Source organism: Electrophorus electricus, chromosome 12 (genome assembly GCF_041902795.1).
Source record: "Electrophorus electricus isolate QZ-2024a chromosome 12, ASM4190279v1, whole genome shotgun sequence".
NCBI lineage: Eukaryota > Metazoa > Chordata > Actinopteri > Gymnotiformes > Gymnotidae > Electrophorus > Electrophorus electricus.
In genome coordinates, this window is record NC_137508.1 from 10,359,147 (window position 1) to 10,374,681 (window position 15,535).

General features: G+C 41.3%; 4 protein-coding genes across 5 annotated transcripts; 1 reads left to right on the plus strand and 3 right to left on the minus strand.

The window, feature by feature from the left end:
- Positions 1-217: 217 nt before the first annotated feature.
- Positions 218-5,219, minus strand: wdr32 (WD repeat domain 32). 2 transcript variants are annotated; one of them, XM_027023529.3, is made up of 7 exons: positions 4,595-5,219; positions 4,320-4,433; positions 3,626-3,823; positions 3,332-3,534; positions 2,318-2,392; positions 2,004-2,149; positions 218-1,862 (listed from the first exon to the last, which is right to left on the minus strand). In XM_027023529.3, exons 1-7 carry the CDS (start codon positions 5,002-5,004, stop codon positions 1,491-1,493), a joined length of 1,518 nt encoding a protein of 505 aa, XP_026879330.1. In that variant the 5' UTR covers positions 5,005-5,219; the 3' UTR covers positions 218-1,490. The 2 variants fall into 2 exon arrangements, with proteins under 2 accessions (XP_026879330.1, XP_026879331.2); XM_027023530.3 differs by having other exon boundaries at positions 4,846-4,978.
- A 1,192-nt stretch (positions 5,220-6,411) lies between these two features.
- pomk (protein O-mannose kinase) lies at positions 6,412-8,633 on the minus strand. The gene is made up of 4 exons (XM_027023522.3): positions 8,457-8,633; positions 8,090-8,170; positions 7,660-7,946; positions 6,412-7,535 (listed from the first exon to the last, which is right to left on the minus strand). The coding sequence occupies exons 3-4, from the start codon at positions 7,930-7,932 to the stop codon at positions 6,768-6,770; spliced, it is 1,041 nt and encodes a 346-aa protein (XP_026879323.2). The 5' UTR covers positions 7,933-7,946; positions 8,090-8,170; positions 8,457-8,633; the 3' UTR covers positions 6,412-6,767.
- An 82-nt stretch (positions 8,634-8,715) lies between these two features.
- On the plus strand, positions 8,716-11,948 carry grxcr1b (glutaredoxin and cysteine rich domain containing 1 b). Its single transcript, XM_027023545.3, has 2 exons — positions 8,716-9,546; positions 10,455-11,948. The coding sequence occupies exons 1-2, from the start codon at positions 9,142-9,144 to the stop codon at positions 10,527-10,529; spliced, it is 480 nt and encodes a 159-aa protein (XP_026879346.1). The 5' UTR covers positions 8,716-9,141; the 3' UTR covers positions 10,530-11,948.
- A 421-nt stretch (positions 11,949-12,369) lies between these two features.
- Positions 12,370-15,034, minus strand: zgc:123321 (Protein YIPF5-like). The gene is made up of 6 exons (XM_027023543.2): positions 14,947-15,034; positions 14,705-14,813; positions 14,382-14,518; positions 14,090-14,235; positions 13,790-13,971; positions 12,370-13,486 (listed from the first exon to the last, which is right to left on the minus strand). Exons 2-6 carry the CDS (start codon positions 14,809-14,811, stop codon positions 13,324-13,326), a joined length of 735 nt encoding a protein of 244 aa, XP_026879344.2. The 5' UTR covers positions 14,812-14,813; positions 14,947-15,034; the 3' UTR covers positions 12,370-13,323.
- Positions 15,035-15,535: the final 501 nt, after the last annotated feature.

Sequence of the window (15,535 nt, forward strand, 5' to 3'; positions counted from 1 at the left end):
GAAATGAAACCTATGCCACTGCACTTAAAAATGTTCCAGCTGTGCCCTAGCTCCAGATGTTCTGCTGACAACCTTAGAATCAACAGATGTTTTGACCTCATTATTATTAATCAGATAGATGGGAATATAATTTGGTTATGTTCAACATAAAACCATCAATTCTTATTAGGTTACTGTCTGATATCCCATTATCAGAGAAACACATCTTCCATCCAAATCCTGAAAAAAATCTTTATTGTTTTGTACCGCTGCATCTTTAGTAGTTTTTTAGTACTAACATAAACCATTTTGTAAGTGAAGCAGAGCTGAACAGAGGAATGTCTCGCCTCCAGAATGACCCCACACACCCAGATGTTTCAGCTATTCAATAAATGTTAGAGGGGTTTGAACAATGCTAGTATTACTCTGAATATCCTCAGATTCATTCTTCTTGAAGGCTATAAAAACAAATACCCTGCAGTAGGAAACACTCACCTAAAAGTCACATCATGACATGTTACTACAGACATCTCTGTCTGTAGTACTTAGAGCCTGGTGGCTATGCTTCTTCACTGGGCGTGCATACATATTTTTGAGATAATATGAAAAACTGAATTTCTGGTTTAGGCAACAATGTTGATTGTCCATGTCCATTCTTGGGGTTTTGGTGTATGTGTGATGCCCACTGTCCTCACCAACACTCATTTAACCAAGAATCATTTTCAGCAATTAGCTTATCTACTTACACAGACAGACATACTTTGAACCAATCACTCTCACTCACACACTCACCTTACTGCTTTGACCATCTACAAATCAGAACCCATAAAAACATAACTTCATTAGTGTCACAGGAGGCAAGCTGCCTTTCAAACAAAGACAGTTAGTAAGAAACACACAGAGTAGCTCTTATTAGAGCTAAAGTATGAATACAGTGCTGCTAAAAAACATTTGGCAAAATGCAGAAAGCTCCATCCATTACAGCTTTAACAGCTTGTACTGCTTATGTTCCATGCTACATTACATGGTAACAAAGGGAACTGATTGGCTAAAGCGGCCAGCAGTATCTACACCGCTGCAGGACTTGGGGAGGAGCATGGGACATGCAGGCCAGGCTCTGGGACAGGCTCAGAGTGAGGTCATATTCTCAGCAAGGGCATGAAGACTACAAAACCTAATTCTGCCATCCCAAAAGTCACCTGGATTTGCCACACTACAAGCAGCTCCCCATAGGAGAAGGGTCTATTTCATTCATTACTGCATACGTTCCTAAGTCATAGTAATTACACAATCTAAAGAACAAACAAAATGAACTTCTCTAAAAACAAGCCAACTCATTTACACAAAGCCCACATTCACACCTCGATATTGTGAACTGTGAACAGAAAATGAGCATGCCCTTTAAGGGCTCTTTGTTTCTTCCCCCACAGTCAGACAGAAGACATGATTTGTTTGTGTGCATGCATGTGTCAGAGTGCGCATGAGAGGATGTGTGAGGGCGTGTGTCAGTGCTAAAAGTGGGGTTGGTAGAGTGCTACACGTCCGCTGAGGCACCCCGACGCCAGCTGACAGTGGGTGGGGGAGAACTTGGATGTGAGCACCACGTCGCTGTGGGAAAAGACAGAGCGCACCTCGCGCAGGAGAGCTGTGCGTGCCGGCATGCAGTCCGCCAGCTCACCGCAGCGCTCGTCAAAGGCCAGCAGGCGCACGCCATAGCCGTATGGCGAACAGATCAGTCGCCCATCTGGGCTGAAACACAGCTCCTTTATGTAGCCGCGGCCCACGTTGGCCTCCTCGATGTAGTGCGTGAGACGCAATGAGCAGCGCGGGGAGACAGGCGGCCTGGGCGGTGCTCCCTCCTGGAACTCGTACACGCACGTCCACTGTGGAGAGAGGGGGAGACAGAGAAGCTAGTGAAATAAACACCTGCAGCATTCATCAAATTAGGGGCAGGGTGTTCCTGCACAGGGGTGCGTGCAGCTTGTCCTGACTCTGAAGAGGCCTCAGAAGGTGCAGCCACTGACCTCCTGGTCATCCATGTTGCTGGAGCAGCGTAGCAACGTGGCCCAGCCTTTGGGGTGCAGCTGTAGGGACGTGATGCAGTTGCCCCGGTCCCTCTCACCTGGGATCTCTGGGGTCAGAACTTCCAGGCTGTTCCTGGGAGACAAACCTTAGAAAACACAGAACATGTAGCTTTAAAAACAAAAACAAAAACAAACAAACAAACAAAAATACCCTCATCGCAACCAAAACAAAACCATGACAACAACACATTTGAAATAAGTATTTGACAGAAAACAGTCATATGCATCAGCACAAACATAAAAATGTAACTCACCCTCTCTATGTGGATGGGCTTTGCTATCATTGCCATGGCGAGAACCTGCTGTCCTGGATCCTGTTGAGGAACCTTCTGTAAGAGATAAAGCCATCGTCTTTCATTTATTTATGCAAAAACCTAATTATCACTACACCAACAATGGAACAATGGAATGGTTACAACCAACACAACCAGCTTGCTATGCCTACATTGTCAAATATTTATCTGCATTAAACACACACACACAAATGCCAGTATGCTTCTTCAGCATAGTCTTGCAGATTCTAGAAGTCCAAATACAACATGCGAGTTACTTAAACCCAATTACTTTTTTAAATATGCTACAATTCCTTGATACCAGTTGTGTGTGGTCAGGCCCAGTTTACCCTTCAGAGAAAGGGTAACCAAAAAGTGGACAGAAAATAATAATAAACATATTTAATAAATAAAGCAAAATAAATACCTCAACCTACTTATATAGGCTACTTTACATATTCTTGGTTATTTTAAGATGCATTACTATGCAAGAGTGGTACTAATCAAAATGGCTCATTATTATGGCTGCACACTTGCTGCTGTGTAGGTGTTTACATGCCCCTTCTGGTGATATTTTGAAGGGTTATATAATGCAAGTATATCAGGAAAATGACAAAGTCTGACTAACGACATTTATGATTTACTGGGACTAGCCTAAAGCAGCCTGGCCCTTCATGACATTCTGGAGAAGCTGTTACAGCATTCTTAGTAAAACACGTACATGTTATATTTGTCAGCTGCATTTTTATCTGTACTTCATTTTGAGGACCCCTGCACTGTATTTACAATCCAAATACTTTAAGATTGAGAGTTAATTATTTGGGGGGGGGGGGGGGCAGCTTCTTGCACTGCGTGCCACTGCTTGCTTCACTACAATGACTGTGTAGTGCGATAGTGCACACCTACCAGTAGCCCCACTCCTCCTTCCAGAGCTTTCCTTTTGCAAAAACAGCCCATGTAAATTGTTCATTATGTGTGTACTTTGCTTATGAATACCTGTGCTAAGGGGGGGCCGTCTGGCCCGCAGGATGCGGTAGCTGCCGACCTCTAGGCTCTGAGTGAGATCGAGGTCATGTAAAATGAGCAGGTAACCGGAGGAGGTGGAGATGAGCATCTTGCTGCAGTCTGGAGTGAGACGCATTCGCATCAAATACCGTGTGTGAAAGAACTTCTTATGGGGACAACCGTCCTCCGTGAACCTATACATGCACACGCACAAACAATCCAGTTAGAGCGCAGCACACAAACTGCATACAATTGCGCATGAGTGTAATATCACATTTAGCAAACCTGTTAGTATCCCAGGTGATGACGTTTCCATCGAAGCCAGATGTAACAAGCAGGCGAGTGTGTGTGTCATATTCAATATTTTTCACCCAGCTAGCGTGTCCATGCAGTGAGCACACCTTCGAGTTCAGTTTTCTCAAATCCCACAGTGCGATAGTGGTGTCATCAGAGCAGGTGGCAAACAACCGGTTATCTAGAAACCTACCAGCACAGTCACAGGGTCAGCTAATTAGACCTCACACAAGACACCAATACTCCAGCAGTTATCAAATTCCTGAAAGGTGACGAGGGCACTGTGTAATTTCAAAATAATAATGGATGACCCTTCCCCTTCATTTTCAGTAGTGCAGTAGCATGCAACACATTTGGATATAGAAAACCACGGTAAATAAATGACATGTTTCAGTGACTAATGCCCTTCTTCACCATGACAAATAAAGGTTTTATGTGCATTTGTCATGTAACAGAATTGCTTTCGATTTTACAAGATTCAATAGTGTAACGTTTGTGTTTATGTTCTTCACAACTCCTGTATCTGACGTTGAGAATCCCTGAGTGACAGAAGTGTTTTATAAAAGACAGCACCTTGGACTGCGGGACGTGTCTGGTGCACAACTACTACTGCGGGTGAACACTTTTCCTTAAATCTGCTGCCCGTTAGCAAAAACTATACCGATGTTCGTGTGGACGTATTTACCTGATGTTGTTCACACAATCCTCATGCGCTTCCACTAATGTTTTGATGTGTCTAGATGAAACGGGATCAAACAGCAGCACCTCTGTCTGCTCACAGGCTACAGTCAGCACCGACCTAAAAGACACATACATGCGTTCTCGTAGGTTAGACATCGTAGATTTACAGGGATTACGGGGATTGGGGGCGGGGGGGGGAGGAGAGAGAGAGAGAGAGAGAGAGAGAGAAAGAGAGAGAGAGAGAGCGGCTGTCCATAGATGACGGGAGGGCTGTCTTACCCGTCCGGAGAGTACTCCAGATTAAACACGGCACCGTGGGTTTGTGTACTAAGGTTTACCGAGTCTGCGGCGGGGCTCATGGACGAATAAAGACGAGTCATAGTACGAAAGTTATCCCGTGCTGGATCTACGAACGGCCCTCTGCGGACAGTCCGGTTCCATAACCAAGAGAAGAGGGAATCACATACACTCGAGCCCCTTAAGACCGAGCTCGACGCGCCGTCTCCCGCGGACTCAGGCCTCGAGCTAACCTGGGTTCGGGAATTCTCACGCCTGGTCTCCGGAGAGGACGGCCTCGAGCAACCCTCATCATCGCTTTCTTCCTCTTGGAACAAATCATCCAACTCCCGGACGCCACTGGCTCGAGATTCCTCAGGGTCGTTGTTGTCGCTCGGTTGTCCCGAGCTCATTGTGGTGTTGCAGTTGGCGGCTCCGTTTTGAACAAAAGAACGGGCAGACTCGAAGCCTGAGGCAACTCCGCTTCACTGTCCGCCCTACGGCAATAGTGCGGATAGCACTGGACCTGAACCCGGGACGGGCCAAACAGTCGAGCTAAAGCTTCAAACGTAGCATAAACCCCATCATGCAAACGCCACACCAATGCGAATATGCGTATACAACAAATTGCGTGTTTCCGGTTCCTTTTGCAGCCCGAGATTGTTAAAGGTGCAACTCGGACGTTATAGGCAGGCGCGCACGTTTAGAAGTCCCTTTGAAAGAGTCAGGAGAAAGTTACCCCGTTAGAAAAGTGCATCGTCATTGCTGCATATAATAAGTACGTAGCACGACTTGGGGATTTGTAAAAAGATTTTTGTTCATGATGTTTAAAGTAGGCCTTGTATAACCTCCATGAATACTGAATCTCTGATTCTACCAGCGTTACAATGGTAGCTAGCTAGCTAGTACTTTTGATTCCACAATTTGCAAAGGGAATATAAACACGCATATACAAAATCTCTAAAATTAGCTATATACTTATTGACTTTTTTCTTGCCTCCAGAGGGCAGCTCCATTCAGGCCATTTACAGGGATTTAGTAAACCTGGTCTGTTTTCTGAACATGATGGAGTTAAAACGTTACTTTCTGTTGATTTACTTAAAGAGTACCAAATATTTCACATTGCCTGTGACTTGTTACACCCAAAATTTGAAGTGGACATGCACAATTATCCAACAGCTGTGCTCTGTAACAAGAGAGTAATAGTGATATTAATATACGATAGCAATGCCTCTGTGAAGCTACTGGCAAACTGTGCAGCAAGGTAGTTAATTTATCCTTTAAGATTGAACATTTTCAGCTGAATGCATCCTGAGGACCAGAATGCTCTGGATTTTCAAGAAAATAAAAGGTATGTTTCCAAGTTGGTGGGTAACTGCTTGTGACAGTGCATTTACTGTATATTGCTTTATAAACAATAAGACCCTTTTCCTGAAATCATGAAAATATTCAAATGATCAAAACACATTGTTAAAACGTCTCCCTTACGTCTATAGTCAAGGTGTAATTTTCACACCTCAACTCTGCAGGCTAGCACATATCATTTAAGAAGATTAAATGAAAGTTTTAACCTTTCATGTAATATTGATTCTAACTGTATGGATGGCCAGTTTGGTGAGCATGTGTTATTAGAGAAACTCAATCATAAGTAATAGTGTTAAATATAACAGACCTCCAGACAATCCATGTTATTTCCTAATCCTAACTAACAAAACATGATCCAGAAATCTAGAACAGTGAGTCTTTGTTCAGTTGGGCTGGGATAGAGCAAAAATGTTGACCAAATAAGGAACTGAGATGGAAAACGGTGAACTAGACCATCAAAGAACTATTGCTATTTAATAATGTATTATACAATTCTTCTCAGATAAAAACAGCAACATGTCACTGACCAAAAGTACAGATTTACATCTTTATTAAATGCATCCATTTGTTCTAAAACAATTATCAATGGTCCAGCAATGCATCAAATGTAGAGAAAACTCCAAAACACTTCAGGATCTGTTATTGCCCATTATTTTTAACAACTTCTACTATATGGAGAGGAGCAACAAACTTAGATAATGAACCTACATCACCAGATTATCTCAACTGGCCCTGGAGTGCCTCTTCTGGATTCCCCATGATTCACCTAAAGTTTAAAAAAATGAATCATAAAATGTCACAAGCTAAAGTTTTACAGCATGTCTTTGATGGTCTCTGCATGACCTTCCTTCATGTTGTCATAAACACTGCGATACACAATCAAGACCTCATGTGCCGATGGTCGCTGCTTGGGATCCTGCTTCTTACACTGTGCGTGGATCTGAAAGAGGTGAAAGTGGATAACATCACTCCCTGAGACATGGCCTAACAGAAAATGTGTCACATCTGGAATCTTCCAGATGTCTGACTTTTCATCGTAGCTAGGCATAAGGTCATCTGAGAAAGGCACTTCGTTTCCATAAGGCCACAGCTGCTCTGGTGCAATGAATTCTCCTGTCAGCTGATGATGTCCACATTTCACACCCTGAAGCCCGTGCTCCACCTGTGGCAGTGCATCCAGGTCATTTGCCAAGAGCCGCAGTTCAGAGGTCAGTAGGAACTGACTGAGCGTCTTGTGCAGGTCGTTAGAATCGCACATGACGCGGGTACCCACCGGGCTGTTGTGCAAGAACACTAGGAAGGCAACATAGTCCAGTGCCAAGCGCAGTCGCGTTTGCCAGGAGTCCTGAGCACGGTAACGGTCCTGAGCAAGAGTGGCATCAAGGGTGAGTGCTGACCCCAGTGGGTGATACTCAGTTACAAATACTCCATCTTCTTCACACACCCCCACTAGGGATACGACACGGACACTCTGAAGAGAACGCAGCATGGATATTCCATGTTGGAAATCTGCTTGATACTCCCCTGATGTTAAAACAGACAGAGCAACTTTTTGTCCCTGCCACTCTGACAGATAAACCTGGAATACAAAAAATGAGGCTTATTATCTGCATACAATATTTATCATACAATATTGAAATATCACCCCTTCCAGCAAGCTATGCAAGTTGTAACTAAACTACGGTTATTTACACAGAATCTACCTGCTTCACAGCTCCCTGTCCAATCAACCTAAGGCGCCGAACACTGGCACGAATTTCAGGACACCGGAGCCAGCGAGTGCAGGTGCTCATAGTGCCCACCATAAAGTAGCCTGGTCGCTGCCTGCAGTTCATATGTGTTGAGGGAACAGAGGTGTCTGGGTATAGAGCATCCAGATAGACATAGAGAAGCAAGTTTGCACAGAGCAGGGCTGCCAGACACAGAACTACTGCAGGCACTCCGCACTTCACCCTACTTCCACCACTATGACCCATAATGGCATCTTAACCTGTGTGTCAGAAAAGAAACCTTACATAAATTCCCTCCACAGGCATGGACACCCAAAAATAGAGGCATATAGGTTCAAGTTCAAAAAGCAAAACCTCTGCTATGATTTTGTATTATCCAGTTGATTTCACTAATCAATTCTACCTGCTGGCTTCAGTTAACTGGCAAATCCAGGCCGTTGAAACAATCATGGGGAGGACCGGTATTTTCTGAACACGAACACCACTGCACGCAAAAAGATCAAGAAAGATTTAGGTCATCACAGCAACATTTTGACAAGTAATCAAAACAGCAAAACTTCCGTAATTAAAGCCCCTGCGTTTTGTGCTTTATCAAAACGAACACGCATCATTGCGAAGTTATACCCGGACCTACTTGCTAAACGTGCCGTCAAACCCCAAAGCTACCCAGGCTATCTAGAAAACGTTTAAACCAGTGATCTTGAATAAACGAATTTTGAGTGTAATCTGCTAAACATCACATGAAGCAATATTTTATCAGACATGCTTACCGTACTATGCTAGCTACATTGCATTCATGACCAAGTATCCCATGTCAATCTTTTTCAGCATGAAGTATGACAAAGATGATGCTGAAGTAGTATGACATGTAACTAATGGATGCTGTAATTGCTCAACTTTTGTGCTTGCGGCTACTTTAGTGTTATTGTTCCGGTTTGTCTTTTTCTACGAAATTTAATTAGCTACGAATTTGAATATGACCTGAGAATTACTGCCATCTAGCGTCACGTAGGTATAGTAATATCTCATTGATGATATTATTCGCAAAGCTCCATTTATAATCGAAGGATTCAACATCCTCTCCTAACGTTATCTAAGGGTAATAGTAGTTTTTTTAACAATACCTAATACACATTATTTAAAAAAAACTGTCTTTACTGTCGACACTCAAAATATCTATAGAATGTGTTTTTAAAAATTACCTTTAGAGTGATTTTTTTTTTTTAATTATCTGTTGAGGGCAATGGCTTCACAAAGACTTGTTTCCCCTGTTTCCATGGATCTGCTTCATTCAATATTAACACATACGGTGTCAATGCGACACCCTGTTACACGCTGTTATCTTAGCATCGGGGCAGAGCTTTGACGCGATGGTGCTGGCTATTATTTAGAAGCGGCCTTTCATGTTTATAATTCACATGTAAATAGTCGAATCATGTAGCCGCTCCCAATTTTATGATGGAGCGAGAGACACTGAGAAGCGAGGAGGGCGGATCGGAGAGGAGAGTGCGATTCCGCGTGGCATCCGCGAGCAGCGGCCGCGTGCTGAGGGAGGTGTTCAGAGTGCAAGCGTCTGAAGACTCGGCGGATTCGGACACCGCCAGCAGCTCAGAGCCCGAACGCGCCACCTCGCCTGTCATCAGTGAGGCCAACAGCCACCTGAGTGGCCTTACAGGAACAGAGCCGGACGACTGCGGGAGCGAGCAAGATGACTTGCTTATGTATGCAAGCACCGCGAAGCAGCAACTCTTCAGCAGCAAACGTGTGAATATTTTCAGTAAGAATGGCAGTGTTCGCGGCGTAAGGGATAAAGTGAGCGCGGGACAGGTGCTCTTCAACAATCTGTCCGTGCTGTATGGGGTGAGTACATGAAAAATAGAAGTAGGACTTGTGACAAAAAATTTGTGACTGGTTTAGTTCATGACAATGAACAAAATGATGTACTTAGCTTTAGTTTGAGTCAGTGATTCAAAACCTCACCAAATCCATGAATATATACATACACCTTGGCTATGCTATCATAAGGTTTAATGAACATTACTTTGACACAACATTGGGATTAAAATATTAAAAACACTGTACACTCACTTTTACTTGAAACAATTACCTTGTGCATAGATTCTGTCGGCCAACCTCTACTATGTTTATCGTGTCAGATTCTGACTGGATGTTATTTGTGCAGTGGACTTTCACCAGCTTTGACATCAACATGGTAGTGGCTTGATAGTGGATGTTGCACTAGTAGGAGTTTTTCCATCTGTCAGTGTTGGGTTAAGAGTGATCTAACCAGCAGATGTCTTGTGATCAGAAGCTAACCACTTGAAGGGAGAATGTGAAAAGACAAGGTGCATCCTAACATGTCATGTCCATGGCTCCATATTACTTCAACTTGGCATAACTGTGAGATAAATGAGCTTTTTATAAATTAGAGACACCCAATCCATTTCTTGAAGACTGCCAGCCAGTCTGAACAATGCTTCTTTCCCTGCTTTCTCACAGTGTCATAATCAGGGGTTCTGCTGATTTCCTTCTAAAGGGAAGAACTGAAACAAAAGAACACGTATTACTTGGAGGGCTGGATTGGATTTATTTGCAGTAGAGTACAAATAAACAACTGACAATTCAGTAGTAAATAAGCAGTAGCAGTGAAGGGTTAATTGGTACAGTGCACATTAACATCCATTGTACCCTTGTATTGGCACTGTGTTCATTTACAATAGTAAATAACATTTTACATATAATGTTTATTTTACCTTTTGTCTCATAAGGGTTCTCTGCATGGAAACAGGCAAAAGAGACCACGAGCTTCCATCTGCAAAGGAAACTTCAGTAGCTTAAAGTAGTGTGTAGCAGAATATAGGGTCACATGAGGACAAAAGGGTAAGTGGCCTCAATATAAGCCAAGCCCAAGGATTCATTTGGTCAGTTGGTATGAACTAGGACCAGTGGAAGCTTATGTCAGAGCATAAACACTGAGTTCCTGGTGTTGTTCCATCTCTAAAATGTTCAGTTGTTCTTCAGCTGCATATTAAACCGTGCAGCCAACAGCTGCAGAATCATCAGGGCTCACTGCAGCTGAGTTATATTTTTAAATTACATACACATACTGATTATTTGTTTATGGATTTAAATTGTAAATATGCCCGTTGTATTAAAAATGTTTCTTTTGCATTGCAATGTTTTGATTAAATAACAAGAATGACTACAATGTTTGAAAGCAACCCTCTGTTCAGCTTTGCATATTAATGTTTATTTTGTTCTAAATCTTGTTGTATCTTTAGTAACATGAAAACTGTATTTTTTTTGTTACATTTCCATGTTCTTTAATAGAATTTCTGTCTTGTTACTTTTTATAGACAGGAGACATACATGTCTAAAGTATCTAAAAAACTATAGACTATTGTCAAAATATAAACTTTATCATATTTATTTTGTGAGAGCACAAAAACGTTTGTAATAAATTCACAAGGAGTGATGCAAATGTATATTGGTGTCCACATTCTCCAGCTGTGCAAGTTAAATAATGAATAATAACAGAAGGTCATACAGCTCATTTTCCTCTGCATTATTCAGTGTTTATTTCCAGAGAGTGAGGGAGAGCTAAAGTGAGAGAGATATATAATAGAATAAGGAGTTGGTTATCTCACATATAATCAGGTTATGTTTAGGAGGTCCCAGGTGACAGTGCCCAAGTCGCACAGAGGTAAGGTGAAGGAATGAGAGATTCAAGTACAGTGGATTCAGAAAGTATTTAGAGCCTTTTACTTATTGCACACATTACTGTGTTGAGGATTTGATGTTGAATGGATATAATTGTCACTTATATCCATAATGATGAAGAGAAAACTTTTTTGGGGAGTTTCAAAAATAAAATAAGCACCAAATTGTGGTCAGGTGCATCCTGTTTACTTTAATTATCCTTGATACGTGTTTCAAGCTGTGTCTCAAATGGTCTATTCATTTAGTCTTTCACTAATCACCACAGTTTTATATAGAACAGTATATAAGGTACCCATAAGGGAAACAGCAGACAGAATTCGGACACTAGCTTGCACCAGAAACATATCATTGTAACCTTTTGTCGTGTATACTATCTGTAACATCAACAACGTGTACCCTAGCGGTACAATCACAACACACGGAAGTAAGGCAGTTTTACAGCTTTATGTTGTGACTAATAATACCCAGCTCTATAGCTACACCCATATTCCTATTTTATCAATAAAAACTAGTGTGTAAAGTACTATAATGCTTATTTCTTGAGCACAAGCTTAATTTATTCTGGTTTGCATTAAGATTAACATTCTGTGGCTCACCTGAAATAGAATCTGTCAACATGTCTGTTATGCTTACAGTCCTACTAAATACAGCACTAACACCTGCTTTAGGAAACTGCTGCTCATTATGGTACCTTTGCGTAAGTAGTGAACATCAGTTGTTCACTACATTCCCAGTGCACTATGCGGAACAATGTAATTAAGTATATAGGGGAATTATATTGAGAATTTGGACAGCACTATAAAATGGCTGACACTTTAAATAGAAAATAAACAGTAAGTAGGGTGTGAATTCAGATACAACTTGAACCGATGGGACATCGTATGGAATGACAAACTTAAGAAATCAAGCTGTGATGTCCAATGAAATGTGGATCTCCACAGTCAAATTGTAGCAAGGCATATGTTAAGGATAAGGTTTTTAATTGTTATTGAGAATTTTCTCCATATTTATACTCAATTTTTATTGTGCCAGTGCAGTTGTACATACCATAAAGCAAGTACAAACACATGGAAGAGGTTCTAACAAAATGTTACATATTTTCTTACTATACAATTCTGATTTAGAATTAAAATGTACATTGGCAGTTTGGGGTCTTTGTGGTTGAACGGTACTCTTCAAGCTTTTAAGTTTATTTGCTGCATGTAACAATCTAAGCTTAGACAATGAAATTGATACTTGCCAAAGGTTCCCCAGTAAGCAAACAATCAGAACAGGAAATACATAAACATTAGTCTATCTATTATATAATCATACATGCTCTTTACAAAAAAAAGTACAAAATGTTACAGTAGCCAAATCTGAAAGTTATTACAGGTTATAAAAATATTACAGGCAAAAACAGTCCTGTGGATAGTAGTGCACATGGTAGCAGTGAGCTGAGTGCTAGACATTAAAACCTTGGTAAAAGAAGACACTACTTACTAATGCCTTTTAGCAATAGGAAAGAATGCTCCTGAAACGTGGTAATAGCACAGCTAAAATTTAGAAATACAGGTTACTTAAATAACATACTTGAATCATATATTTAGACATTTAGGCTTATTTGAAAACAATTTTACTTTGCTTTAATATGAATATGCTTAGCATCCCAGTAAGGATGTGTTGCGAGTCTTGTCATAAGAATGATATGGCTAGCATTGGTATACTGGGTGGTGGAAGCAGTACTACTTTTTATTCACTCCTTTGAAGATAATTTCTGAATAAGTTTCATTGAGTAGAGCTTCATATTGTCTACGTTTAAATGTTCTCTAATCATATCAGATGGAAGTTGTAATGTAATTTAGCTCTAGAAATGGACTAGAATTGGGCTGCAATAATAATTAGGCTGTTTAACTGAATAGTTGCACTCAGGAGTAGTCAGAAGACAGTGAGCAGTGCAAAGACACCATAGAGCAGAGCGCAGGGGTAGGCCACCAGCAGCTGCTGTCCTCCCATATCAAGAGTACAGATGAATATCTTAGAGGCTGAGAGGCTGCACCAGCCAATCACAAACAAGGCCAGCAACATACCCAGCAGTCCTCTGTGCACACAAAGCAGAAAAAACACTTCGTAAGATACCTGCCAAGAATCTGGAAAAATACTTAATGTGGTTGATTTCTTTTGCTTGAGTACAGATGCTTTACCATAAATTCTATGTATTCCATTCAGAAAATCCAGAACTACACTAAATATCTAATGTCTAAATAATCCCAAATACTGAAATGCTGCTAGCAATTGAGAAACAGAAAAAAAAAATTCTGATATAAGAACATAAATATATCTTCTGATGCTATTACTTTGGACACCGGAAATTTACTTTCCAACCCTGAATGTAGATACTCACTGTAGGGAGTAAACAATAGCAAAGGCAGAGAGCGCCACCATGGGCAGCAGGCAGTATCCTAAAACACTGGCCACGCATCCATAGGATACAGTGGATGCACTCATTAGATTCAGTAAAGTGCACATTCCCACACAGCCCACTGCACTGATACCATACACATATCCAAAGTGGGCCTTCCCTGCCTGCAAAGAGATAAGCAAACCTATTTTTAAAAGCACATATTAGAAATGCATGGATAAAGTTAATGCATCATGTGGCAAAATTAATCAATCTCTGGATGGCATTAAGTTTAGTTTATACCATTAAAAGAGTGGCTCCTAAAGCAAGGCAGAAAAGCACAGGACCAGTGAAGTCTGTCTCATTCATGATGCTGCCATCTGCTGGCTTCAGTGGGTTCAGCACCGTCAGAGTCTTCTGCCATATGTGATCAAAGTTAATACCCAGCTCTGATGAGATACACACACAGAGCAGTGTCTCCCTTTCATGGATTCAGTTGCTCAGTAGTTATAAACAGCTAGTGACTACCTCACTCTCCCATAGATCTCTGAGTTGTTACTCTTTGGTTTTCACTATTATCATCTGTGCTGTGTACCCGCGAACAGTGGGGGCTCCTCCTCATAGGAGTCATGGTCTTCCAGCACAGGTGGTGTGGCGGGCTGGAACACCTGCCCAGTGTAAGGTGGATCCACTGAGGGTGCATAGGCATCCGCTAGGGGAGCTACACCATCTCTGCCAATTACATGTTAAACAACTGCACAAAAACACAGCTACTTCGCATGTATTAAATACTCAGAAGAATCTTAACATGGAATTGATCTTTTTTGCAAACATACAGTAAATTATATAGGCATATCAATTTGTGTTCCTGTGCATGTTCAGGGTAGTGAATGCCATCAATAATAGAAACATTCTTACACATCTTGGTAATTTGGGCTGATATATGCTGGGTCATAGGCCTCTTGATTATCAATGTAATAGTTAGACTGGTAGAAATCTTGATCCACTTGCTGTAAGTCTGCCATTCCTAAAAGCAACATGAGAGTAAAAATGGTAAGAGCATGAAAAATAGCACTTAAATCACCGAGTCTCCTGTACTTTGCTACATAACACACCTGACCATATATAGTCTACAGTAAATATATAAAAGGTTTGAATACCTTAACAAATCCAGTGGAATAGGCCCGGTGTAAAAAATGAAGTACTGTGGCGAGTCTGCCTGGTCACTGGCTAACTGTTAGCTGTGTGGAACAGGTCTGGGGGGAGGGGGGGTGTTATTTATAGTAAACTATATTTACACAGAGAACATGGGCAGCTGCAAGAGAAGTGGTTGATGCCAGGAATTATGTACAAGTGTGGTTTCTTATAATTATTCTCAAATATTGTTTGAGCAGAACGTAAGAGTCTGGTACATACCATCAGCTCCTACAACTCCCTTAGCCTCATGACAACTTCAGTAGAGTAATTAAAGGAATACTGCAGTTTAACATCAAAGAATATTATAGTCATCATTCAGAGTAGTTTAGGGGGCTTCTCTTCCAATGCTTGGGACCAAAATGTAAAAATTATGCCCTGGAATTATGTCCTAAGGTAGTCTATGCAAGGTCAGTTTTTGGCACCACATATTACTCCAAAATAAACCATTTTATATTGCTCCGATTGCTAAATAAAATGTTCATGTTTTCAATACTTGAGTGTTCCTTTACATTTATATTAATAAAATTATCAGACAATAATTTCTAGCAGATT